This window comes from Schistocerca cancellata, chromosome 4, assembly GCF_023864275.1.
Source record: "Schistocerca cancellata isolate TAMUIC-IGC-003103 chromosome 4, iqSchCanc2.1, whole genome shotgun sequence".
NCBI classification, from domain to species: Eukaryota; Metazoa; Arthropoda; class Insecta; order Orthoptera; family Acrididae; genus Schistocerca; species Schistocerca cancellata.
In genome coordinates, this window is record NC_064629.1 from 127,620,829 (window position 1) to 127,646,946 (window position 26,118).

The window sequence follows — 26,118 nt, forward strand, 5'->3', positions numbered from 1 at the left end:
GCCGGGCGATTTCAGGGCAGTTATTGCCCACAAATAGTTGCCTCGCAGATATTTCTTTACGACAGTATCGTGCTGATACAAGTAATCATCGTCTCTGAACTGTTCCTCTCGAAGTGATAAATTTGATCATGTTTCTAATAAAAGGTTAAACCTGTGCGCACCGGCCGAAGTGGCCGTGCGGTTAAAGGCGCTGCAGTCTGGAACCGCAAGACCGCTACGGTCGCAGGTTCGAATCCTGCCTCGGGCATGGATGTTTGTGATGTCCTTAGGTTAGTTAGGTTTAACTAGTTCTAAGTTCTAGGGGACTAATGACCTCAGCAGTTGAGTCCCATAGTGCTCAGAGCCATTTGAACCATTTTTGAAACTTGTGCGCAGTACACAACGTTGTAAAATCCATTCGTATCTTCCCGCAGGTTTCTAAAGCGCAATGAAGGGACCACACGTTGACAGCGAGAAACCGCTTACTTTCTTAATCGAGAGAGCTGGCGCAGTGCTTCGGACAACAGACTCGCATTCAAGAGGACGACGGTTCAAATCCGTGTCCAGTCATCCAGATTTAGGTGTTCCGTGATTTCCCTAAATCGCTCCAGGCAAATGGCGGGATAGTTCCTTTGCAAGGGCACGACCAACGTCAAAAATGTGCAAATGTGTGTGAAATCTTATGGGACTTAACCGCTAAGGTCATCAGTCCCTAAGCTTACACACTACTTAACCTAAAGTATCCTAAGGACAAACACACACACCCATGCCCGAGGAAGGACTCGGACCTCCGCCGGGACCAGCCGCACAGTCCATGATTGCAGCGCCTAAGACCGCTCGGCTAATCCCGCGCGACACGACCAACTTCCTTCCCCGTTCTCGACAAAGTCCGAGCTTGTGCCCCATCTCTAAGACCTCGATGTCGATCGGACGTTAAACCCTAATTTTCCTTTCCGTTCCTCCGTTATTCACCGTTAGCACCACACATGATGCCAGATAACCTTCTCCAGGCATTCGCCAAACCCATACCATTCCGTCCAACTCCCACAGAGTACAGAGTAATTGTTTAATTGATCATCAGTCCAGGTCATTCGTTTTTAATCATTCACTGTCCAGTGGCCTCGGGTTTCCCACCACCCCAAGCGTCGCACAGCACTGGCTGCACCGTATGAGAAGCTGCTTGACCGTTTTACTCCATTTTTTACACACCCTACCCACAATCACTGTCGCTAACTGGGCTGATTTCGTGAGATTTATCACAGCAACCCTCCTCAATGTTCGACAGTCCCTATCTGTCCCTATATGAGGTCTGCCAGTTCACGGTTTAGCTGTGGTTGCTCCTCCGCGTTTCCGCTTCAGAGGGGCCACCTACAATCCAGTCGACTTTTGCAGCTTTACAAGGGATGAAATGTCCCTCAATAATTTATTACTCTGGTGACGTCCAATGACTACTTCAGGTTGGAACTCACTGAGCTCTCCTGAACCAGCCATTCTGATGTAACTGATTCTCTCCTTTCATACTGGCGGGTCCGCTCTAGTGACATCTACTGGTCAATTCCGCATTACATAAGAGTGGACAGATACTTTCGACCAGATTGTGCACCATTACGTTGGCCAGGATTGCTCTGAAACTATAAGTGTCTCAGACTGCAATGTAAAAATGAACGCCGGCATTGGTGTACAGAATTGTTAACATGTATTTTTAAGAGTCTCTGTTCACCTTATTCTACAGCCATAGGCATATGTGAGTTGGACACTGCTGTGGTAACCGCAGTTTGGCATCCTGCACGGATAAGTAGCACAGCTGACAAAATCCATGTGTGGCTGTTCAGCTAACAGTGAACACAAAACGCGATATCGATTATTCGTATATGCATTACTGGCCATTAAAATTGCTACACTACGTAGATGCCGTGTTACAGACGCGAAATTTAAACGACTGGAAGAAGATGCTGTGATATGCAAATGATTAGCTTTTCAGAGCATTCACACAAGGTTGGTGCCGGTGGCGACACCTACAACGTGCTGATATGAGGACAGTTTCCAACCGATTTCTCATACACAAACAGCAGTTGACCGGCGTTGTCTGGTGAAACGTTGTTGTGACGCCTCTTGTAAGGAGGAGAAATGCGTACCATCACATTTCCGATTTTGATAAAGGTCAGATTGTAGCCTATCGTGATTGCGGTTTATCGTATCGCGACATTGCTCCTGGCGTTGGTCGAGATCCAATGACTGTTAGCAGAATATGGAATCGGTGGGTTCAGGAGGGTAATACGGAACGCCGTGCTGGATCATAACGGCCTCGTATCACTAGCAGTCGAGATGACAGGCATCTTATCCGCATGGCTGTAACGGATCGTGCAGCCACGTCTCGATCCCTGAGTCAACACATGGGGACGTTTGCAACCATCTACACGAACAGTTCGACGGCTATCAGCTCGGTAACCATGGCTGCGGTTTCCCTTGACGCTGCATCACAGACAGGAGCGCCTGCGATGGTGTACTCAACGACGAACCTAGGTGCACGAATGGCAAAACGTCATTTTATCGGATGAATCCAGGTTCTGTTTACAGCATCATGATCGTCGCATCCGTGTTTGGCGACATCGCGGTGAACGCACATTGGAAGCGTGTATTCGTCATCGCCATACTGGCGTATCACCCGGCGTGGTGGTATGGGGTGCCATTGGTTACACGTCTCGGTCACCTCTCGTTCGCATTGACGGCACTTTGAATAGTGGATGTTACATTTCAGATGTGTTACGACCCGTGGCTCTACCCTTCATTCGATCCCTGCGAAACCCTACATTTCAGCAGGATAATGCACCACCGCATGTTGCAGGTCCTGTACGGGCCTTTCTGGATACAAAAATGTTCGACTGCTGGCCTGGCCAGCACATTTTCCAGATCTCTCACCAACTGAAAATGTCTGGTCAATGGTGGCCGAGCAACTGGCTCGTCACAATACGCCAGTTACCACTCTTGATGAGGTGTGGTATCGTGTTGAAGCTGCATGGGCAACTGTACCTGTACACGCCATCCAAGCTCTGTTTGACTCAATGCCCAGGCTTAACAAGGCCGTTATTACGGCCAGAGGTTGTTGTCCTGGGTACTGATTTCTCAGGATCTATGCACCCAAACTGCGTGAAAATGTAATCACATGTCAGTTCTAGTATAATACATTTGTCCAATGAATACACGTTTATCATCTGCATTTCTCCTTGGTGTAGCAAATTTAATGGCCAGTAGTGTATTTAATGTAATGTTAAAAAGTTAAAGAGGCAGTACCTGTAGTCCGTAGTAGTCACCCTCTCTCTGTCTCCTACTGTTTACCCCACCCTACAGTGTCTACTATTTCTCGATTTGGTAAAGTTATTCTATTTACACCTTGTTGGCGGATGCCCTTCATCTCGCTACAGTCTCTGGGAGGCGAGACGCGTGCGCTATCGTGTAATCTTTGTCCTGTGTGTTGTCATGTTTCAACTCTATTAAATTTTCTGAGGTGGAGATTGGGGACCAGCCCAGCATTTGCCTTAACGAGCGTGGCACAGCGCATAACAAACATACTCTAGCTGCTCAATCTACCAGACCAACAATAACGGTTATTAAACAGCGTGCGGATATAGACGGGATTTTCCACGTCTTCCTTATTATAATGCTCTTATAGCCTGTATGTTCGCGTGGCATTTGCTTGTCGAACATGTTTTAATCACAGATGGCGGACAAATTTTTCGACATGGTTCTCTAGTAACCACTTCTGACCAGCGTAGCAACAATGTGAAGGAAAATTCCCAAGAAATGTATCCGGCGTCTTCAAGATTCCATATCAGTACTTTTCGGGTCAGCGATTGAAAGATGTGATGGCTTCGAATATTATTGTATTCCCAGAGTGATAAATGACGTAAATTTCTCTGATCCTAAATATGTGTACATTGTCATGAATCTAATCTGATTTATAATGTCCGTTTCAGTCTCATATGTGCTAATTGGTGCTAATTTTTTTAATTGTTAGTGTATATTTCATACGAAAAGTACAGCGAAATATTACAGACATGCTGTGGTTGCAAAACACTATGTTGAATTGCTAGTTAAGAAATTAAGAGGAATTCGGGAAAGAAATACCGATTTCTCAATCCTAGAACGCTGAAGGGGGAAAATGTTACATTACTAATGATGAAGTTCCATACTCCATCACAGAGCGTAGGGAAACAATGCGGGAGACCCGCACGGCCGTACTATGCAAGGTCGTAGTGGAGGTGGTTTGGCATTGCCTTCCTCCCACTGTAATGGGGACGAATGACGATGACGAAGACGACGACGACACAACAACATCCAGTCATCTCGAGGCATGTGAAAATCCCTGACCCGGCCGGGAATCGAACCTGGAATCCTGTGCTCGGGAAGCGAGAACGCTACCGCGAGACCACAACCGGCGGACACCATCCAAAAGTTTATTGCTCCACATTTTATTCAAAGGAAGCCATAATTACAGTCATTAGATCTCCAATCGTGTATTACATACATGATAACGAAGAGCGTTCAACAAGGAATTCAACACTTTTTTTTCTAAAACCAGTTTGGTTTTATTGAGGATTTCAATACACCGTATTATTCCCTAATCTTTTGGCTACAAAGCATTATTTTCCGACATAATCTCCGTTCCAGAATGAGATTTTCACTCTGCAGCGGAGTGTGCGCTGATATGAAACTTTCTGGCAGATTAAAACTGTTTTTTTTTTTTTTTGCAGAGGGCAGCTAACCCTCTGACCGAACACGCTGAGCTACCGTGCCGGCACCAACTGAGCTACCCAAGCACGACTCACGCCCAGTCCTCACAGCTTTACTTCCGCCAGTACCTCGTCTCCTACTTTCCAAACTTAATAGAAGCTCTTCTGCGAAAGACAAAGGTCCCGAGTTTGAGTCTCGGTCCGGTATACAGTTTTAATCTGCCAGGAAGTTTCATAATCTCCGTTCAATGCGACGGCCTTACGCCACCTTACTGGGAACACCTGTTTACCCGTATGGTGCCACTCTACTGGTCGACGTCGGAGCCAACGACTTGCTTCATCAATAACCTCCTCTTCATCTACGTACTGCGAGGTCAAATAGATGAAGTCGACATGTACGAGATCCAGGTTGTAGGGTGGATGAGGAATCCCATGACGTTTTGTGAGCTCTTCTCGGGTGTGCAGACTTGTGTGAGCCCTTGCGTTGCCGTGGAGAAAGAGAAGTTCGTTCGCATTTTTGTGACGACGAACCCGCTGAAGTCGTTTCTTCAATTTCCTGAGGTTAGAACAGTACGCATTCGAGCTGATCGTCGCACAATGCGAGAGGAAATCAAACAGAATAATCCCTTCAAAGTCCCAGGACTCCGTCTTCATGAGTTTACCGGCCGAGGGTACGGCTCTGAACTTTTTTTTTGGAGGAGAGGTGGTGTGACGCCACTCCATGGATTGCTGTTTTGTCTACGGTTCGAAGTGATGAACCCATATTTTATCGCCTGTGACGACGCTCGACAAAAAATTTTCAGAATCAGCTTCGTAACACACAAGCAACTGGTGTTCTGTCAGGCGGCGAGGCAGCGGGCGCACACCTTTGAGTACCCCAAATGGTGGACGAGAGTGTCACGACTTACAACGGAGATGTCCAGGTGTACAGCAAGGTGTTTGATTGTGATCCGTCGATCACCTCGAATGAAAGTGTCCGCACGTACGGATGCTGCAAGAGTCTCAGCTGTCTGCGGCCAGCCGGCACACGGGAGATGGTTGGTTCAAATGGCCCTGAGCACTATGGGACTTAACTTCTGAGGTCATCAGTCCCCTAGAACTTAGAACTACTTAAACCTAACTAACTTAAGGACATCACACACATCCATGCCCGAGGCAGGATTCGAACCTGCGACCGTAGTGGTCACGCGGTTCCAGACTGTAGCGCCTAGAACCGCTCGGCAGCTCCGGCCGGCCCACGGGAGATGGGACAGGTTTGCGGGACCTTGTTGCAACGATGACGGACGCCTCGCCAACGACTCACCGTGCTCTTGTTCACTGTCAGGTCTCCGTAGACGTTTTGCAAGCACCTATGAGTATTAGCGATGCTCTGGTTTTCCACCAAAAGAAATTCAGTGATAGCTCTCTACTTGAAACGCACATCAGTTACCGACGCCATTTTGAAGGCTGAGTATAGCGTCGCCGCCTATCGCAACTGCATGGAAATATAGAGCCTGAAGAGGGAATAATCTACGATGACCCACAACAAATTCCGCATTTTTTCAACTGATATTTTTGGAGCAAAAAATGTGTCGTATTACTTGCTGAAGGCCCCTCGTAAATACAAAATGTCCTCTTGTATAACCTACTGCAATCGTAATTATTACGAGGGTTTAGTAATCCAGGGTTAAATATATATGGTGTTATACGACGTCGAAAGAACATCGATGCCTGGCAAAACATTTTCTACTGACACCCACAGCAAGTTAAAATAAGAAAATCTCAAGATGACCTTCCTTATAGACTGCAGTAGCCTTGCATGATGTGTTAATATTCGCGTTTTTCTGTAAATATCTTGAGGCATACGTTTCCTATTTTTTCTCACTGTTTTGCTTTATTATTTCACTGTTTCAGTTTGCTTACAAACGGGGGCTCTGTGAGTAACATTGATCGAGATGGGACAGTGCTAAACCGCTTTACTCGTACTCGGGATGGCGGCAGTTGAAATCTCCTTCTGGTCATCCACATTAAGGTTCTCTTGTGAAAAGAACACACGCCAGGTCCTCCCCCAGCCCGAGATTGTGCTTTGTCTGTAACGACTGTGCCGTCAACCGGACGTTAAACGCTAATCGTCCTCATTAATTTTAGCTGTCGTTTTAAAACATTTACCGATTAAAAAACAATAGAGTCATACAGAACAGTTGCATTCAAAATGTCGAAGTACTCGTCACCAATTTCAATACACTTTCCTGGCCGGCCGACGTGGCCAAGCGGTTCTAGGCGCTTCAGTCTGGAACCGTGCAACTGCTACGGTCGCAGGTTCGATTCCTGCCTCGGGCATGGATGTGTGTGATGTCCTTCGGTTAGTTAGGTTTAAGTAGTTCTAAGTTCTAGGCGACTGATGACCTCAGATATTAAGTCCCATAGTGCTCAGAGCCATTTGAACCATTTGAACCATACACTTTCCTAGTGTCTTCATCACTGCTACGTAAACTTCGCATTTTATTTCTCCACGCACTCAACATTCTGACGAAATAATATCTGTACCTATCGCGATTGCGGTTTATCGTATCGCGACATTGCTGCTCGCGTTGGTCGAGATCCAATGACTGTTACCAGAATATGGAATCGGTGGGTTCAGGAGGGTAATACGGAACGCCGTGCTAGATCCCAACGGCCTCGTATCAATAGCAGTCGAGATGACAGGCATCTTATCCGCATGGCTGTAACGGACAGGAGCGCCTGCGATGGTGTACTCAACGACGAACCTAGGTGCACGAATGGCAAAACGTCATTTTTTCGGATGAATCCAGGTTCTGTTTACAGCATCATGATCGTCGCATCCGTGTTTGGCGACATCGCGGTGAACGCACATTGGAAGCGTATATTCGTCATCACTATACTGGCGTATCACCCGGCGTGATGGTATGAGGTGCCATTGGTTACACGTCTCGGTCACCTCTTGTTCTCATTGACAGTACTTTGAGCAGTGGACGTCACATTTCAGATGTGTTACAACCCGTGGCTCTACCCTTCATTCGATCCCTGCGAAACCCTACATTTCAGCAGGATAATGCACGACCACATGTTGCAGGTCCTGTACGGGCCTTTCTGGATACAGAAAATGCTCGACTGCTGCCGTGGCCAGCACATTCTCCAGATCTCTCACCAACTGAAAACGTCTGGTCAAAGGTGGCCGAGCAACTGGCTCGTCACAATAGGCCAGTCACTACTCTTGATGAACTGTGGTATCGTGTTGAAGCTGCATGGGCAGCTGTATCTGTACACGCATTTCATTCAAAAGAAGTAGAACTTTTCTTGTATAGTTAATGATATGTGATGATATTAAAGAGATTTTATTGTCAAGCCCGACTTTTTTAAAAAGAAGGTAACAGGTCTAAGATTCTGCACTTTTCTTCTAAATCCGACGAACAGACATTTATCAGTTGCATAAGAGGTAAAGCACTCGGAAGACAGGCGCGAAGTTCAGAGTTTACTGTCCCGTTGACGTAAAAATCATTATAAACAGACGAGGAATTCAAAAATTTGTTCCAGAAAGCTACTCAGTGCCTTTCTTCAATTATTTTCATTTCGAATGAGGACACGGAGAGCTCAAGATATTGCAATGTCTTGTTCAGGATGAGTGTCTATCGTGTAAGCCTTCTGTTCGCGTTGGTTTTATCAGCGAGTGGCACAAGTACAGAGTTATCGGCTGGACCTCATTCTGTTGCCACACCTAAACCTATATACTGTATTTCCAAGGCTCATTTTATTCCTTGCATATAAAGGACGTCAGAACAGTAACTACGCTGGCAGCGTGAACTCACAAATGGAGGCCACGACTTTGGAATCTCGGATTTACTTCAAACTTTGTGCACCTTCAGTAGGCCATTAAATCAACATAATGTCCAAGTAGGAAGGTGCACTACTCTGGCAATTCCGAGAAAATAGCAAGAGAAGTTTTACGCGTATATTATGTAACTGATGCATTTGTGCGAACATACCGACCGTACGGTGTCATTGTGGTCAAACTGTTAGCGTTCGCGTTTGCAAGAGACTTGTGTACGAGGCGACGTTTTGGTTCCCACTATCTATAAATTTTTGTCTATATTTTTTTCATCACTGCTCATATTATTTATTTTATATGATATTTGACAGGTAATATAACGAAAAAAACTGTGCGCATTTTCATTTTCATGAAGTTGTACTGAATTTCATTTGTGATTTTACTATTGACTAATTTTAGTTAAATTTTCAAGGACGAGGGACAGGCTTGGACAGCCCAAATCAAACAGGGGGTCACCTTCATTTTTGTAGTACAAGTGTAAATTCTGTGATATTAAAAAAATTCGCACCTACACTATTCGTTCTTGCTACACTAGCAACGTCTCACCGCTACGTCGGATAACTGCCAAACGAGGCATGCTTCTCTGGCTGCAGCTCGAAGCGCGCACACATTTTCAGGAAAACTCTTTCCGTTTCTTCGTTTGCCTGTCGATAGTTATAAATATGTTTCTTCTAGTAATCAAATATAATTAAAAATAGTAAGAAGACAAATACATAAAATAAACTAAAATTTTATGCAAATAAACGTGGTTTTTTGAAACTATATTACCTCTAAAATGTCAATTCAATTAAATAATATGATCAGTGATGAAAAAAAAGATTAATAAGTAAGCATGAGCGGGAGTCGAACCGTCGTCTCATACATGTTCGTTTTACGAACCTCGAACGCTAATCAGTTTTTTTAAAATCTAATTTTGCTCGTTATAGGTCGTTGTATTTGTTCAGGGCGGACGTCCCATGACGCTTGTTCTAGTTCATCGTTGATCCATTCACTCAGTTCTTTTTGTCACAGTATGCAGCTATCCCTCTTTTTTTTTAATCTAATTTTGTTCGTTACTGTTCATTGCATTTGTTCGGGGCGGACTTTCTATGACACCCATTCAAGTTCGTCGTTGATCCACTCAGTTTATTTTTTATTATTATTATTATTACAGAGAGCAGCTAACTCTCTGACCGAACACACTGAGCTCCCTTGCCGGCTACTCAGTTGACCACCACGAACTGTAACGGCCGGCACCTACGTGCAGATACATGAGCCAAATTATAGAACGGTAAAACTTCTCTTACGATTTTCGCGGTTGGTTGGTTGGTTTGAGGAAGGAGACCAGACAGCGTGGTCATCGGTCTCATCATTCTTAACGGTTCAAAATCTGTAGATGTAGAGGTAATTTCGGGAGTACCGCAAGGAAGCGTGATAGGACCTTTATTGTTTACAATATACATAAATGACTTAGTTGACAACATCGGTAGCTCCGTGAGGCTATTTGCAGATGACACGGTTGTCTACAAGAAAGTAGCAACATCAGTAGACTCGTACGTACTCCAGGAAGACCTGCAGAGGATTAATGCATGGTGCGACAGCTGGCAGCTTTCCCTAAACGTAGATAAATGTAATATAATGCGCATACATAGGGGCAGAAATCCATTCCAGTACGATTATGCCATAGGTGGTAAATCATTGGAAGCGGTAACGACCGTAAAATACACTCCTGGAAATTGAAATAAGAACACCGTGAATTCATTGTCCCAGGAAGGGGAAACTTTATTGACACATTCCTGGGGTCAGATACATCACATGATCACACTGACAGAACCACAGGCACATAGACACAGGCAACAGAGCATGCACAATGTCGGCACTAGTACAGTGTATATCCACCTTTCGCAGCAATGCAGGCTGCTATTCTCCCATGGAGACGATCGTAGAGATGCTGGATGTAGTCCTGTGGAACGGCTTGCCATGCCATTTCCACCTGGCGCCTCAGTTGGACCAGCGTTCGTGCTGGACGTGCAGACCGCGTGAGACGACGCTTCATCCAGTCCCAAACATGCTCAATGGGGGACAGATCCGGAGATCTTGCTGGCCAGGGTAGTTGACTTACACCTTCTAGAGCACGTTGGGTGGCACGGGATACATGCGGACGTGCATTGTTGTTGGAACAGCAAGTTCCCTTGCCGGTCTAGGAATGGTAGAACGATGGGTTCGATGACGGTTTGGATGTACCGTGCACTATTCAGTGTCCCCTCGACGATCACCAGTGGTGTACGGCCAGTGTAGGAGATCGCTCCCCACACCATGATGGCGGGTGTTGGCCCTGTGTGCCTCGGTCGTATGCAGTCCTGATTGTGGCGCTCACCTGCACGGCGCCAAACACGCATACGACCATCATTGGCACCAAGGCAGAAGCGACTCTCATCGCTGAAGACGACACGTTTCCATTCGTCCCTCCATTCACGCCTGTCGCGACACCACTGGAGGCGGGCTGCACGATGTTGGGGCGTGAGCGGAAGACGGCCTAACGGTGTGCGGGACCGTAGCCCAGCTTCATGGAGACGGTTGCGAATGGTCCTCGCCGATACCCCAGGAGCAACAGTGTCCCTAATTTGCTGGGAAGTGGCGGTGCGGTCCCCTACGGCACTGCGTAGGATCCTACGGTCTTGGCGTGCATCCGTGCGTCGCTGCGGTCCGGTCCCAGGTCGACGGGCACGTGCACCTTCCGCCGACCACTGGCGACAACATCGATGTACTGTGGAGACCACACGCCCCACGTGTTGAGCAATTCGGCGGTACGTCCACCCGGCCTCCCGCATGCCCACTATATGCCCTCGCTCAAAGTCCGTCAACTGCACATACGGTTCACGTCCACGCTGTCGCGGCATGCTACCAGTGTTAAAGACTGCGATGGAGCTCCGTATGCCACGGCAAACTGGCTGACACTGACGGCGGCGGTGCACAAATGCTGCGCAGCTAGCGCCATTCGACGACCAACACCGCGATTCCTGGTGTGTCCGCTGTGCCGTGCGTGTGATCATTGCTTGTACAGCCCTCTCGCAGTGTCCGGAGCAAGTATGGTGGGTCTGACACACCGGTTTCAATGTGTTCTTTTTTCCATTTCCAGGAGTGTACTTAGGAGTTACTATCCGGAGCGATCTGAAGTGGAATGATCACATAAAACAAATAGTGGGAAAAGCAGGCGCCAGGTTTAGATTCATAGGAAGAATTCTAAGAAAATGTGACTCATCGACGAAAGAAGTAGCTTACAAAACGCTTGTTCGTCCGATTCTTGAGTATTGCTCATCAGTATGGGACCCTTACCAGGTTGGATTAATAGAAGAGATAGACATGATCCAGCGAAAAGCAGCGCGATTCGTCATGGGGACATTTAGTCAGCGCGAGAGCGTTACGGAGATGCTGAACAAGCTCCAGTGGCGGACACTTCAAGAAAGGCGTTACGCAATACGGAGAGGTTTATTATCGAAATTACGAGAGAGCACATTCCGGGAAGAGATGGGCAACATATTACTACCGCCCACATATATCTCGCGTAATGATCACAACGAAAAGATCCGAGAAATTAGAGCAAATACGGAGACTTACAAGCAGTCGTTCTTCCCACGCACAATTCGTGAATGGAACAGGGAAGGGGGGATCAGATAGTGGTACAATAAGTACCCTCCGCCACATACCGTAAGGTGGCTCGCGGAGTATAGATGTAGATGTAGATGTAGATTGGGAAGGAAGTCGGCCGTGCCCTTTCAGAGGAACCATCCCGGCATTTGCCTGGAGTGATTTAGGGAAATCACGGAATACCTAAATCAGGATGGCCGGACGCGGGATTGAACCGTCGTCCTCCCGAATGCGAGTCCAGTGTCTAACCACTGCGCCACCCCGCTCGCTGCGCGATTTTCTCGGAACTGCCAGAGTATTGCACCTTACTACTTGCACATTATGTTGTTTTAATGGCCTACTGAAGGTGTACAAAGTTTGCAGTAAATCTGTGATCCCAACGTTGTGGTCTCCTCTTTATTAGATCTGCAAACAGATGTATATGCGCCCAGTGATTTCTGAGCAGGCTGTGTCAAGTAGAGCATGTGCGGCAGTGGTGTGTCAACGTTGTTGCGTAACAAATCGCAATATAATAACGTCACTAAATCAAGTGTTCAAGACATTCTTCAGAATGTTCTGAAGAAGAGGGGAAGTGCGTGCGAAGTTTCTCTCGCACACCCCGACTCCCGCACAAAATTCAACGGCTCGTAGACGTTTTTTGCGACTCGATTATAATGCAAAACGCAAATCATCACAGGTGACGAGACTTGTGTTCAATACGAACCTACCACAGAACGACAAACTCCCGAAATTCACATGAAGGGTCAAAGCTTCGATGACGTAACCGACATTCAAGTCAGTGTGATGCGCGAGATGAACGACATCCTAAAGGGCCTTCCTGACACTTTTAAATGAATGTATGCACGTTCTGTACATTGTACTCAACTAGAGGCAGACTGTGTAGAACACAGGAAACATTGAAACCACCATTTTATCTTTTCTCTATATTTTATTAATTCACTCTAACGTTTTACACTGACGGGTAATACGCCCTCAGCAAGCCCCTACGTCTTAGATGACGAAGGCAGCTTTGTGCCAATATTAGCCTTTGTCCTACCTGTTCCATTCGCTTATGACAAGTGCAAGTACTGTGTGAGTAGTTCTGCACTTTTTTGCAGTTAATCAGCGGTTCAGTGAATCAGTGAATTATAACTTAACCGGATGTAGCCAAAAGTTTTTTTTTTAATATTTATGTAAGGAAAGGCTCGTATGGTATGGTGGCTAGTTCTGTTCCTGTATTTTTCCTACGATTAATGTACTGTGAAGAGTTTTAGTATGCGAGTTATAACATGGAAACAAAGCGTTTCCATACGCATGACTCCTGGGTCTAAGGAACATGTTCAGAAAGTTGATCATATCTTTCGCTAACATCCTGTTTAAAACAGGATTTCAAAAGAGGAACTCGAAGAATGCAAAATCTCGATGTCAGTTCTTGGAGTCATCACGGATGTTTTTCCGAGATTACACAATGAAATTCATTTTCATCACGAAATCTCCTTCATTGCTGCACGTATAATTGAATATGAGCGAAACAAGTAATCGCATACACGACATTTAAGTGCATAAAATAGATTTAACGCAGCACATACTTTTTCCGACAAGATACCTTCTACGATAGACACTCTCCACCGATCACTTTGTGCTCCCTCTATGAAGAGCACGAGGCTTCGATATTTCTGACATGCACCGGGGATATAATCATCAAAATGCGTTTTTTTGGGCAGTGACAAAAGAAACTGATTATGTAAAGACTTTTTTTGGCCAAGTTTTTTACAGTAGTCTGTACTTTCAAGAGAAGCTTTCCGTTCCTAGCCATTACTACGCGTGTTCGGAAGATAATTTCGCAGAACCGCGGTCGCTTTCATCTTTATTTCGACCTTACGTTATTTGGCTGCACCAATTTGGACAAATGTCAAAGTGACGTACTGAAGAAAACTATGGTCGTGTTCGAATTTATTAGCCTGAAATAATGCTCCCTTAGTGTATTAAAGGTAGTTGGGTTTCAAAGAATATTCATTGGAGCTATATACTTACAAGTTCTACAATTTTTTATGAAATAGTTAATGTCTTTATCCTTACGTCCGTTCCAGTGACTCCATATTTAAATATTGTTATTGACTGTGTTGGAGGAATGATCGCGAAATGCATCACTGCTCTTTCTGGAGCTGTTAAGGGTGTTTCACACTTAACACACATTCGTCTTAAAATATTTATAGCCGTCAGAAAAATAAGCTACATCTTAAAGTATCATTAACATCGATATCGATAGAACATTAGCTCAGTTGGAAAAACATAGTGAATGAAATCGGCCGTCTAATCCAAGAAATCATACTGACATTCACTTGAAGTTATTTAGGAAAACTACGAGAAACCTAAATCAGGCTTGCCGGGCGGAGATTTCAAATCCGCTCCTGCAGAAGCAAATTTCAGTGTTTTCACTTCAACGCCACGTCAATTGGTTAACAACCGAGGGACGCCCACGGACGTTTCACGTTTTAAAGAAAGAACGGAACTGGGCATCCACTGCTCAAAGTTTGAGTAATTCCCAACATATCACGCGAACTGTTTTCTATTCTTAGAGGAGGACAATGTGCCAGAGCGTACTGATACGTAATTACACTGAATTTTTTATGTGAAAGCTCTTAAAGCTTTTTAAATAAAACAAACGTTAATAATATCTTACATCCTTATTATTCATGTCTATATATTTATTTGTCAGCACAGTCAGCACAGAATACATTTCTCCTAGCGAGACATCAGTTTGTTGATGTCGCTGTAGAATGTTTGAATTCGTAGACGGACCCACAACCCCACCTCTACTTGCACCACTTCATCAGTATCAAAGTGAAGTCCTGGAAGGTGTTCTGTAAGTTTCTGAAATAGATGAAAACCGCATGGGGCCAAGTCGGAACTGTATGGAGGATGATCGACGACGGTCAACCCCAAGCGTCGGATTGTTGCAGATGTCGCAGCGCTCGTGTGTGGTCTTGCATTGTCATGCTGAAGGAGATGGTGCTCCATGTGTGGACGAATTCTTCGAATTCGAAGTTTGATTACAGCACGCTGTCTCTCATGCACCGACATCTGTACTGTAGTCACGTTACACTCCTCTATGTTACACGCTACAATTCGATGCCCTCCAGCGCCAGAGAGCAGCAAATATGTACGCATGACGAACAAGGATGTAGAATGTTAATAACGTTCGTTTCATTTAAAAAGGGAGGGGGAGCGAACGCCCTCTGCCCCCCCCCTCCCACCTGAAATCTGGAGCACAGAGTTTTTATTCATGCTGAGTGAACCACCCAGTCTCCGGAATATGATAAGTTTTTTGTATCCCCTATAAAATTTAGTTATTGCGTCAATGCAAGTCTCGAAACTAATTACCTCATTTACATAAAAAATGACAGTTTTAGAGTCTTGTCCCCTCCCCCCCCCCCCCCCCCACCGCCCCAGGAAAAATTTCTTCCGACGCCCATGATAACAGGGAGGGAATTGTACATAAGACATGGCAATGATACAATGGTCTATGGCAACAAGAAGTGTTCAATTTTTGACAAAATAAATGTATGTAGATTTGTGATAAAAACAATGTAGACCACGTGTCTTGTGTATGACTTGATTTATTTCCGCGTTTTTGACGAAAAATGCGGGTCTCCCACTGTGAAAGTAGCGATTTTTATTTGCGATGTGCAATACTTCAGAACTGAATTCGTGAAAAGCGTGAATAAATTTGTTGGATTACGGATGCTTGCTTATTTCAAACTTCTCCTACATAGGCTTTAGCACTTCGATTCATCAGCTTACAGTATACAGAAGACCGAAATAAAGATGTTCGAAAACAGTAAAACAGCTGTAGAACAGCTGTAGAAACCGCCAGGGAAGATGAAGACAGCTCTTCAAAAAGCGTCTGGAAAGAAATGATAATCGAAGTGACCGGTAACTTTAAAAAAAGTGTGGAGTTTTAATATTTTTGTGGGATCTAAAATTTAAAAACCTCTCTCACACTGGCCTGATTCAGCTTCACTGATCAGGATAGTAAAAAACACGCGTGTATTAAGTTAATTTTCATTCACGAAGCAGGCTTACCACATTCACACAGTTCAGTACTGTTCTATCCTGATTAAATTGAGCTTAACCTAAATTCCATAAGGCAGTGAAGCAATTTCGAAGTCTCAGTGCGACAAAAATTGTCAGTCGAGCTCCTGAAAACATTTGTAATAATTATTAACTTTCAATGATCACATGGGCAAGACCGGAGATCTGCTGGTAAGACCGTGTTAGCCCATTTATTGAAAGTAACATACTGGATATCTGGAGCGTACAAAACGACAGGTTCGTCCAGTGTAGATCAGACGTTCCCCACTGATCCCGTGCAACACAGCGTAGTAAGCAGACACTGACAATAATAATCAGTTAAATAATACGCGAACACACTTACTTTAGTTTAGTTCATGTATTAAATTCCTTCTCATACAGAATCTCCTCAAGATGGCGACTAGCTCAACAATACATACATATACATCTTCCTTCTTTCACGGCTAATCGGCAAGATCTGAATCATTCTTTTCATAAGAGAAAACATAGATAGCAGAGAAGCTATTCCATGGAGTAAATGCACGCTCCAAGGAATAATAGGGCTTGAAACTACTTTGCATTGATAATCATCGTATATTAAAGTTTAGGAATCGGTAAGATAAGAAGAGATATTTCGAGATATGTACTGAGTTATATAATTTATAAAAAAATTCTGAAAATATCGCGGAGAGGCCGCTGCAAGAGACATTACAGAGTGATGACAAAAGTATTAGGATTTTCCTACATTAGGACACTACTCTTGTCTGGATTGGCCAGAACTTTAGGGCGAAATATCTGCTCTTAGCGAAATAAATGGAGTTTTCCTGAGTATTTGTCCAGAAAACAGTTTATTCGTCGGGTATCGAATTTGCATCGATTATTCCGATCTGGTCTCAATTTACTCCAGCGCCACATATGTAAAACTACTCAACATCGGAAAGCAGCTTTCTTTCCCACAGTCACTGTAGAGGACTTTCAGACATCAGTTAGCGTCAGTGAGAGAAAATAAGGAACTGAGAAATAAAACAGCGAATATGCGTCCGGTACCAAGTGCGTAGCGGTGCAGATGTGAAGGTGAGACGTCATTGTTGCAGCAGGTGGTAACAATGCGCGGAGCGGATGGGAGTTGGCAGCAACGCGCCACGTGACCGCCCGCTGGGTGGGGAGCGCGCCTGTATAAATTGCGGGCGCTCCGCTGCCGGTGGTCCTGTAGTGCGTTCGTCACCATGGGGACGCCTCCACACATTTGGTTCCTACTTACACTAGCGATTTCATCTGGTGGCTTCTCCGCAGGTCAGTCAGCAACTGTTTTATAGCTTTTCTGTGTCCCTTAGTACTTCGAATTTTTGTTTGAGTGCTACATTAAAGAAGCTTTTAAGCTGCTGTTAAAGTTTCTCGAGCAGGAGACACTGTTCGCTACATTGCAAGTAAATTAGTAGCTTAGATGTTTCCGAGACAGTTTGTACTGTGGAGCTGATACATCCTGTGAGCCCTTCTACAGTACACAGCTGTCTTGCTTCATTAGATGTCTGTGTTTAAGCTCTAGTCACTTGTATTGGAGAAATCTTTATATCGACTTACAGAATTTAACTGTGCAACATGAGAAAATTTCGATGAGGTGAATTTTTTTTTTTTTTTAGACCAAGAAACGATTCGAGTACTTGAGTAAATTTCTGTAATAAGCTCGCTTCGCAAAATTAATTTTCAAATGTTAAACTTTTGTTATATGACAGAATGGTTAGAGAGGATACTTTGTATGTAATCTACGTGAGAAGTCAGCATAATTCTGTGTAGTAAAGAATCAAGGGGCGCAATACAGAAAGTAATGAGGTTATATTTAAAGTAGCCGTAAATGCTCCAAAGGAAAGCATCGCCACTGAGAATTTCCAACAGTGGGTCTTCACATTTTTCACGTTCCTTGCCAATGTTCGTATTCAGCGCGCTGTATTCCTCTTACTTCGCTACGATGTGAAAGGTTAAACTGTTTAATACTAACTAAGCTTATGTTGTTTCACAGAGTGCATTCTGATTTACTCTTTTAAGACTTAATGGCCGTCGGTCGCGAGTAGAGAAGAATAGTAAAACATTCACCGATGACAAGGAATTTGAATCCCAGATTGATCTTCAGCAGGATTCTCTTTTCATCGTCGCAAAATCTAAACTCAAACTTGTTAAGGGCTTGTACATGTCATTATGGCGTGAAGCACATGAAACAAAACTCTGCTGAATGGATGGTTGCCTTTTCCTCTTCATATGTTGAAATTCATTTACTGTAGCGATACGACTTTGAACGAAAATTTCCTCTAGCCGCGTACCATTAATAATAGTTAAGTATGTGGCTCCATGTAACTATAGTTTTATCTGAGTCATGTTCCTCCTTCGCATAATTTCATTGCACTATGAAATATAGTGCTCTGCCAATGTCATCCTTCACAGAATGTGGAAATTTAATCTGTTGATCAGTCTCGCTTTAAAATCTACGAAAAACTTCATCTTATAATTCATACCTCGGGGCAGTTACTTTGCTTTTGACACAAAGAAGCAATATGTTACGGATCAGTTTGACGAAGAACGAGCGTCAAAATACTTCCTTCTCTTAGAAATCTCGTATGTTTTGAAAAACCTTCCCAAATGGTAGTCCAGCCAATATTGCTGTTTAAAACGGTCTAAAATCCACTGCAAATATCCTGTGACGGTGTGAGCGTAACGAGCGCCATGCATGGGACGTCTGCAATTATCCAATTCACGTCGTTGTTAGCAGTAGGTACGGCCGTACTGCGCGGCCAGGCTGCCTGCCCGGGGATCGCATCAAATAATCACAAGCGTTTGTTCTAAAGTTGTAGCCACCATCATTGGGTTCACGGATATGTTATCTGCAAAGCTGCATCTGTATGTCAAACAATGGTTACGAAGTAACTAAATGGACTTCGTCGCTGTTGAACTTCTGTTCGCTGGTCTGTTTGTTGTAATGCTGAACGATTCTTCCAGACATTCTATTCCGTGGCGATTGTGGACACACTTGACTCGAAAACGCCCCGAAAGCATTTATTCTAAGAAATTTAAAAAAAAAATTATAAGTCATTTGCAATCCCCTTTTGTTTTAATCGCCTGTTGTCACATACTGATCTTATATTTTTGCCAACATAAATGCAATTATGTTCCTTGCTTGGACAACAGGCATGGACGTTCAAACAATCTAAATATCCTTTGACTTAATATTTGTGACCGAGGGCTTATTTGTTACAATATAAATATCCTTTTCCTAGTTAAATTTGTAGTTTTCATTCCTTCTACTAGATAAAGAAGAAATTATCGAGGTAAAGCATTTCTTCTGACTACAATGTTCTGCCTCAGTCTGAAGAATTTTTAGATGATGTCTTCATTCGTCATTTACTTGTATAATAATCTTCCTAAGTCTTTCACAAAATATGAAGATGAAAGATACATACATCAGTACTCAAATTTACTACGCTCTGGCACTATTTTATAAGATAAAGTACCTTTGTACACATCTACAAATCTATCTTGGTACACTGATGAATATTTTTGTGAATATGAGACATCATATTACAATTACATTTCTTCTTCTCTCTTCCCATAATACTTCGATTTTAACGTGTATGTCTCATGCCGCGTGATACAAATAAAATGTCATGCACCCATAAATGTTTTAAAGCGACTTCCAGTAATATGTCTAATGTGTTCTCGTACCGTATTTGGTGTTCACATTGAAGGACGCATGCTTTTCGTGTACTGAGTGATGAGTCGGAAAGAAAATACATGGATTGTAGGAGCCCTATGACCCTATGAAAACAAAAATTCACATGTAACAGTGTTGAAGCTTCTAGACTCTGTATCTCAATAATCTTTCAACCAGCAACTGCATCTTAAGATAGAATCGGAAATCTTTATTTTTATGATGTTCTGGCCATACTCAAAAGCTTCATCGGAAAATCCCATTATCATTTGTAACTTTACGCAGAATTCATCAGGAATCCAGTAGTGTTCTTTGCTGAAAGAGTAAATGAAATGCATTCCGTTTAAAGCAAATGTTGCACCAATGGAAAGTGAACAGGAACGTAATCGCGTCTCAGAACCGTTATGTAAAACAATAAAGTTTTCTTAGTTGCGTGGACTTGTTATTTTGCAGTATTTTACGTTGTAGAAATTCAACGCTTGGTAACAGTACTGAATACAGTTGAGCTCGTAGTGTCTTATGGCTTGTCGAGATTCGGGGCAGTGAAGCCGATTTGTGAAGGCAGCTTGCCAGCTAAAAACCTCAACGAGGCTGCATCCGTAATTAGTAAAGAATCCCATCTTAACGCGATGGTAATGCCAGCACAGCTTGACACGAAAGCCGAATATAATACATTTTGTCATGTCTGACGAAGAACTTAAAATCGTGACATACATTTTGACATGTCTCACGAAGAACTTAAATCGTGATCAATGGACTGCGAACTGAAGCAAAACTGATCCGAAATGGAGTCCACACCCGTAACCAACGCGCTCAATTCCTGCGCCATTGGTTGGTGTAAGTTTGTTGTCGATGACCCCTGGTATGATATTTCAAAAATTATGTGACAAAGTTTGCCTAGTTGGCTACCCTGATATTTTTAGGGTTACAGATTTCTTTAAAAGGGCAAATTTTTCATACGACGTGGAGTGCCATAGTCCGAACTGATCGAGTACTTACAAGTACCGAGCAAGGTGGCGCAGTAGTTAGCCCACTGGGCTCGCATTCGGGAGGACGACCGTTCAAACAGGCGTCCGGCCATCCTGATTTAGGTTTCCCGTGATTTCCCACAACCTGAGCATTTGCTTCGTAGCTGCCTATCTCCCTCTCTGCTTTCTTTTTTTATTTATTTCAACGTAAAATTGAAATACGGGAGCGATCATATGATGCATGTGGAACGATACAGAATGACAATGGACTGGACACTCACAGGAAATAGACAATCGAAGAACCGAGCCCAGAATGAGTAACAATCGTCACTGATAGGCTTTTTCGGAATTCTTTAGTATTTTCCTCATCATTGGGCCGATACCTTCTACAAGGGAAACGGCCTCCCAAACGGTGAGGGGTCTCCCTGTATGTTGTCACACTTTTTCGCTTACACTCCAGCAAGATATTTCTTATTCGTTCAACATATACTTTCAGTTTTAGTTTATTGTCCCTTATTCTGTCATTTATATTGAAAATTTCCAGTTTCTTTCGCATATGACGTAACTATTGGTTAACTATTGGTTGTCTTGATACTGGTCTCATAGTTCTCGTAACCCAGTTTCGGGCTTTTCTTTTTTTCTGCAATCGTTATTTGGAACTTCTAGTGGACATTAATTATGCAAGGTGGACATTAAATACTCGAGGAGTAAACATTACAGAGTTCTTTAAGAGCGCAAAATTTTCATACGATGTGGATTTTATCGTCCGGACTGATCCAGTACTCTCACGTACCGAGCGAAATGGCGCAGTGGTTGGCATACTGAACTCGCATTCGGGGGGACGACTGTTCAAACCTACGTCCGGCCATGCCGATTTAGGTTTCCCGTGATTTCCCTAAATCGCTTCAGGCAATCCTCTGAAAGGGCACGGCCGACTTCATTCCGCATCCCTCCCTAACCCGATGGGACGGATGCCCTCTCTGTTTGGCCCCCTCCCCCAAATCAACCAAACAACTAACCGACTCTTACTTATTGAGTACCTCCCAACAACGCCAGCACGGCTTCTCTGTGAAATACTTTCTACAAACGTTGAAATATATCTATCAAACATGTTGGTCTTCATTGCAGCTACCGAGCAAGGTGGTCCTATGGTAAGACTGTGGACTCTGAAACTTCCTGGCAGATTAAAACTGTGTGCCGGACCGAGATTCGAACTCGGGACCTTTACCTTTCGCGGGAAAGTGCTCTACCAACTGAGCTACCCAAGCACGACTCACGCCCCGACCTCACAGATTTAATTCCGCCAGTACCTCGTCACCTACCTTCCAAACTTCTCAGAAGCTCTCCTGCGAAAGGCAAAGGTCCCGAGTTCGAGTCTCGGTCCGGCACATAGTTTTAATTTGCCAGGAAGTTCCATCTACGTTCAATGCGAAGGCCTTACTCCACCTTGCTGGGAACGCCTGCTTGCCCGTATGGTGCCACTCTACAGGTCGACGTTCGAGCGAACGTCTTGCTTCATCAATAACCTCCTCATCATCTACGTACTGCGAGGTCAAATAGATGAAGTCGACATGTACGAGATCCAGGTTGTAGGGTGGATGAGGAGTCCAATGAAGTTTTGTGAACTCATCTCGGATGCGCAAACTTGTGTGAGTTTGCATTTTTGTGACGACGAACCCGCTGAAGTCGTTTCTTCAATTTCCTGAGGTTAGCACAGTACGCATTCGAGCTGAGATAGGAAATCAAGAAGCTCTGTGAAGTTTGGAACAGGAGACGAGGTACTGGCGGAATTAAAGCTGTGAGGACGGGGCGTGAGTCGTGCTTGGGTAGCTCAGTTGGTAGAGCACTTGCCCGCGAAAGGCAAAGGTCCCGAGTTCGAGTCTCGGTCCGGCACACAGTTTTAATCTGGCAGGAAGTTTCATATCAGCGCACACTCCGCGGTAGAGTGAAAATTTCATTCTAGATTGTGGTCTGTGGTTTCAAATGGTTCAAATGGCTCTGAGCACTATGGGACTCAACTGCTGTGGTCATCAGTCCCCTAGAACTAAGAACTACTTAAACCTAACTAACCTAAGGACATCACGCCCATGTCCGAGGCAGGATTCGAACCTGCGACCGCAGCAGCAGCGCGGCTCCGGACTGGAGCGCCTAGAACCGCACGGCCACCGCGGCCTGCGTCTGTGGTTTCTCATTTGGGGTACGGTGATTCAGATCACCATTCAGCCATCCACGTACAGGTTTCCAAGGTTTTCCAAAAACACCTGAGGCAAATGACACGATATTCGTATGAAAAGGACACTGCCGATTCCCTTCCCTATCCTTTCCAAATCCGAGATTGTTCTCCAAAAATGGTTCAAATGGCTCTAAGCATTATGGGACTTAACATCTGAGGTCATCAGTCCCCTAGACTTAGAACTACTTAAACCTATCTAACCCAAGGACATCACACACATCCATACCCGAGGCAGGATTCGAACCTGCGACCGTAGCAGCAGCGCGGTGCCGGACTGAAGCGCCTAGAACCACTCGGTCACGACGGCCGGCGATTGTTCTCCGTCTCTAATGACCTCATCGTTAGCGGGACGTTAAACTCTTCCTCCCTTTCTTCCATCCTCGATTGCAGTTGCACTCAAAGGTGGATCACGAATAAGAAGAAAATTTACAAAGTGCCTAGCACCGGCTTTTTCTGTTGTCTGGAATTTGTTCCCTGCCTGATGAAGTGAAGTTCTTGGCACTACAGTCCATCTAGAACTTGGTCACTGCCCCAGCTTTTCGACTGGACAGCATTATTGGTGTGGCACACGGTCAGCACACCCACTCCCAGTGAGGGTTCTCCAGTCTTCCCGCTGAAGGTAAATCCTTAGCGATGCCGTAGATCGAACTCGGGTCATCCGTATGACAGTCACTGAAGTGGCCTAAATAGTGGTTGGTTGGTTGTTTTGGGAAGGAGACCAGACAGCGAGGCCATCGGTCTCATAGGAGTAAGGAAGGACGGGGAAGGAAGTCGGCCGTGCCCCTTGAAAGGAACCATCCCAGCATTTGCCTGGAGCGATTTAGGGAAATCACGGAAAACCTAAATCAGGATGGCCGGATGCGGTATTGAACCGTCGTACTCCCGAATGCGAGTCCAGTGTGTAACCACTGCGCCACCTCGCTCGGTTGCCTAAATAGTGAAAATGCCCTCATTAAACTGTCAGTGTCATTAATTATTAGATGATTATTAGTGTTTTAGGGCGCACAACAACGAGGTTATCAGCGCCCGGTCATTAATTATGTAGTCCAATGTGAGTAAGGATTCCGCGAAACCGCTTTCTGGCACGAGTAAAATATTTCTTTCTGGTCTCAGCAGTTGTGGCACACCAACGTGAATCAGTATGGAACAATTGTTCCCTCGAAGGGGCCAGAAGATAAAATTTTTTATAACACAGTTGGTTCAATTTAAGAAGTTTGTGACTGATTTTCAGAAACTCGTCACAGTCAAATTAACTTAATAGCCATCGGAGCACGCTAGAGTTCGACTGGGACTATAAGCCGACAAAAATAATTATAGAATGTTGCTAAAAATTAGTGGATATTTGAGAGAGCGTTAGTATGAGCAGGTTCGTATGTAACATCTATGAGAGCATGTCTGGTGCCCAGTCAATAAGAAGCTGCAGCTGTTTGAATATTGCACATAAGACAACCCATAGGAAAATGGCGAAGAACACGCAAATAAATTAATCTTCAGTTTATTAATTTATAAACAACTGAACAGCGCCCAAGCTCTTGTCTTTCTTCACTTAGTCTTACAAAGATCGCGACACGGCTAACGAAGTCTCATCTCGCGTCTATTCAAAGAACTACTATCGACAGCAATTGAGAGATTTATGTCAAATAAACTAACAGAGGCGGAGCTGATACTCACATGGTACACAAAACAGGTCAGAACACTGTTGCAGAAATAACGAGAAAAAGAATGCCGAATTTAAACGAAAGCAAAATCCCCAAGATTGGCGATCTTTTACAGAAGCTCGAAATTTAGCGGGGACCTCAATGCGAGATGCTTATAATAGTTTCCACAATGAAACTTTGTCTCGAAACCTGACAGAAAATCCAAAAAGATGCTGGTCATGTGTGGAGTATGCTAGTGGCAAGACACAACCAATGGCTTCTCTGCGCGATAACAATGTTAATACTATCGATGATAGTGCTACTAAAGCAGAGTTACTAAATACAGCATTCCGAAATTCCTACACCAAAGAAGACGGAGTAAATATTCCAGAATTCGAATAAAGAACAGCTGCCAACATGAGTAACTCAGAAGTAGATATCCTCGGAATAGTGAAGCAACTTAAATCACTTAATAAAATCAAGTCTTCAGGTCCAGACTGTATACCAATTATATTTCTTTCAGAGTATGCTGAAGCAATAACTGCATACTTAACAGTCATATACAACCGCTCACTCGACGAATGATCCATCCGCGAAGACTGCAAAGCTGCACAGGTCACACCATTATTCAAGAAAGGGAATAGGAGTAATCCACTAAATTACAGGCCCATATCATTAACGCCGATATGCAGCAGGATTTTGGAACACATACACTCCTGGAAATGGAAAAAAGAACACATTGACACCGGTGTGTCAGACCCACCATACTTGCTCCGGACACTGCGAGAGGGCTGTACAAGCAATGATCACACGCACGGCACAGCGGACACACCAGGAACCGCGGTGTTGGCCGTCGAATGGCGCTAGCTGCGCAGCATTTGTGCACCGCCGCCGTCAGTGTCAGCCAGTTTGCCGTGGCATACGGAGCTCCATCGCAGTCTTTAACACTGGTAGCATGCCGCGACAGCGTGGACGTGAACCGTATGTGCAGTTGAAGGACTTTGAGCGAGGGCGTATAGTGGGCATGCGGGAGGCCGGGTGGACGTACCGCCGAATTGCTCAACACGTGGGGCGTGAGGTCTCCACAGTACATCGATGTTGTCGCCAGTGGTCGGCGGAAGGTGCACGTGCCCGTCGACCTGGGACCGGACCGCAGCGACGCACGGATGCACGCCAAGACCGTAGGATACTACGCAGTGCCGTAGGGGACCGCACCGCCACTTCCCAGCAAATTAGGGACACTGTTGCTCCTGGGGTATCGGCGAGGACCATTCGCAACCGTCTCCATGAAGCTGGGCTACGGTCCCGCACACCGTTAGGCCGTCTTCCGCTCACGCCCCAACATCGTGCAGCCCACCTCCAGTGGTG

The 26,118-nt window shown here is 44.7% G+C and overlaps 1 protein-coding gene across 4 annotated transcripts in view; it reads left to right on the plus strand.

Moving 5' to 3' along the window:
• Positions 1-17,432: 17,432 nt before the first annotated feature.
• Positions 17,433-26,118, plus strand: part of LOC126185194 (apolipophorins) — a 126,039-nt gene continuing 117,353 nt past the window's right edge. For 2 of the 4 annotated variants that reach the window (XM_049928063.1, XM_049928065.1), the window contains exon 1: positions 17,433-17,508. In XM_049928063.1, the coding sequence (XP_049784020.1) occupies positions 17,442-17,508 (67 nt within the window). In that variant the 5' untranslated portion in view covers positions 17,433-17,441. The remainder of the gene's footprint in view (positions 17,509-26,118) is intronic. The other 2 variants (XM_049928062.1, XM_049928064.1) reach the window with 1 other exon arrangement.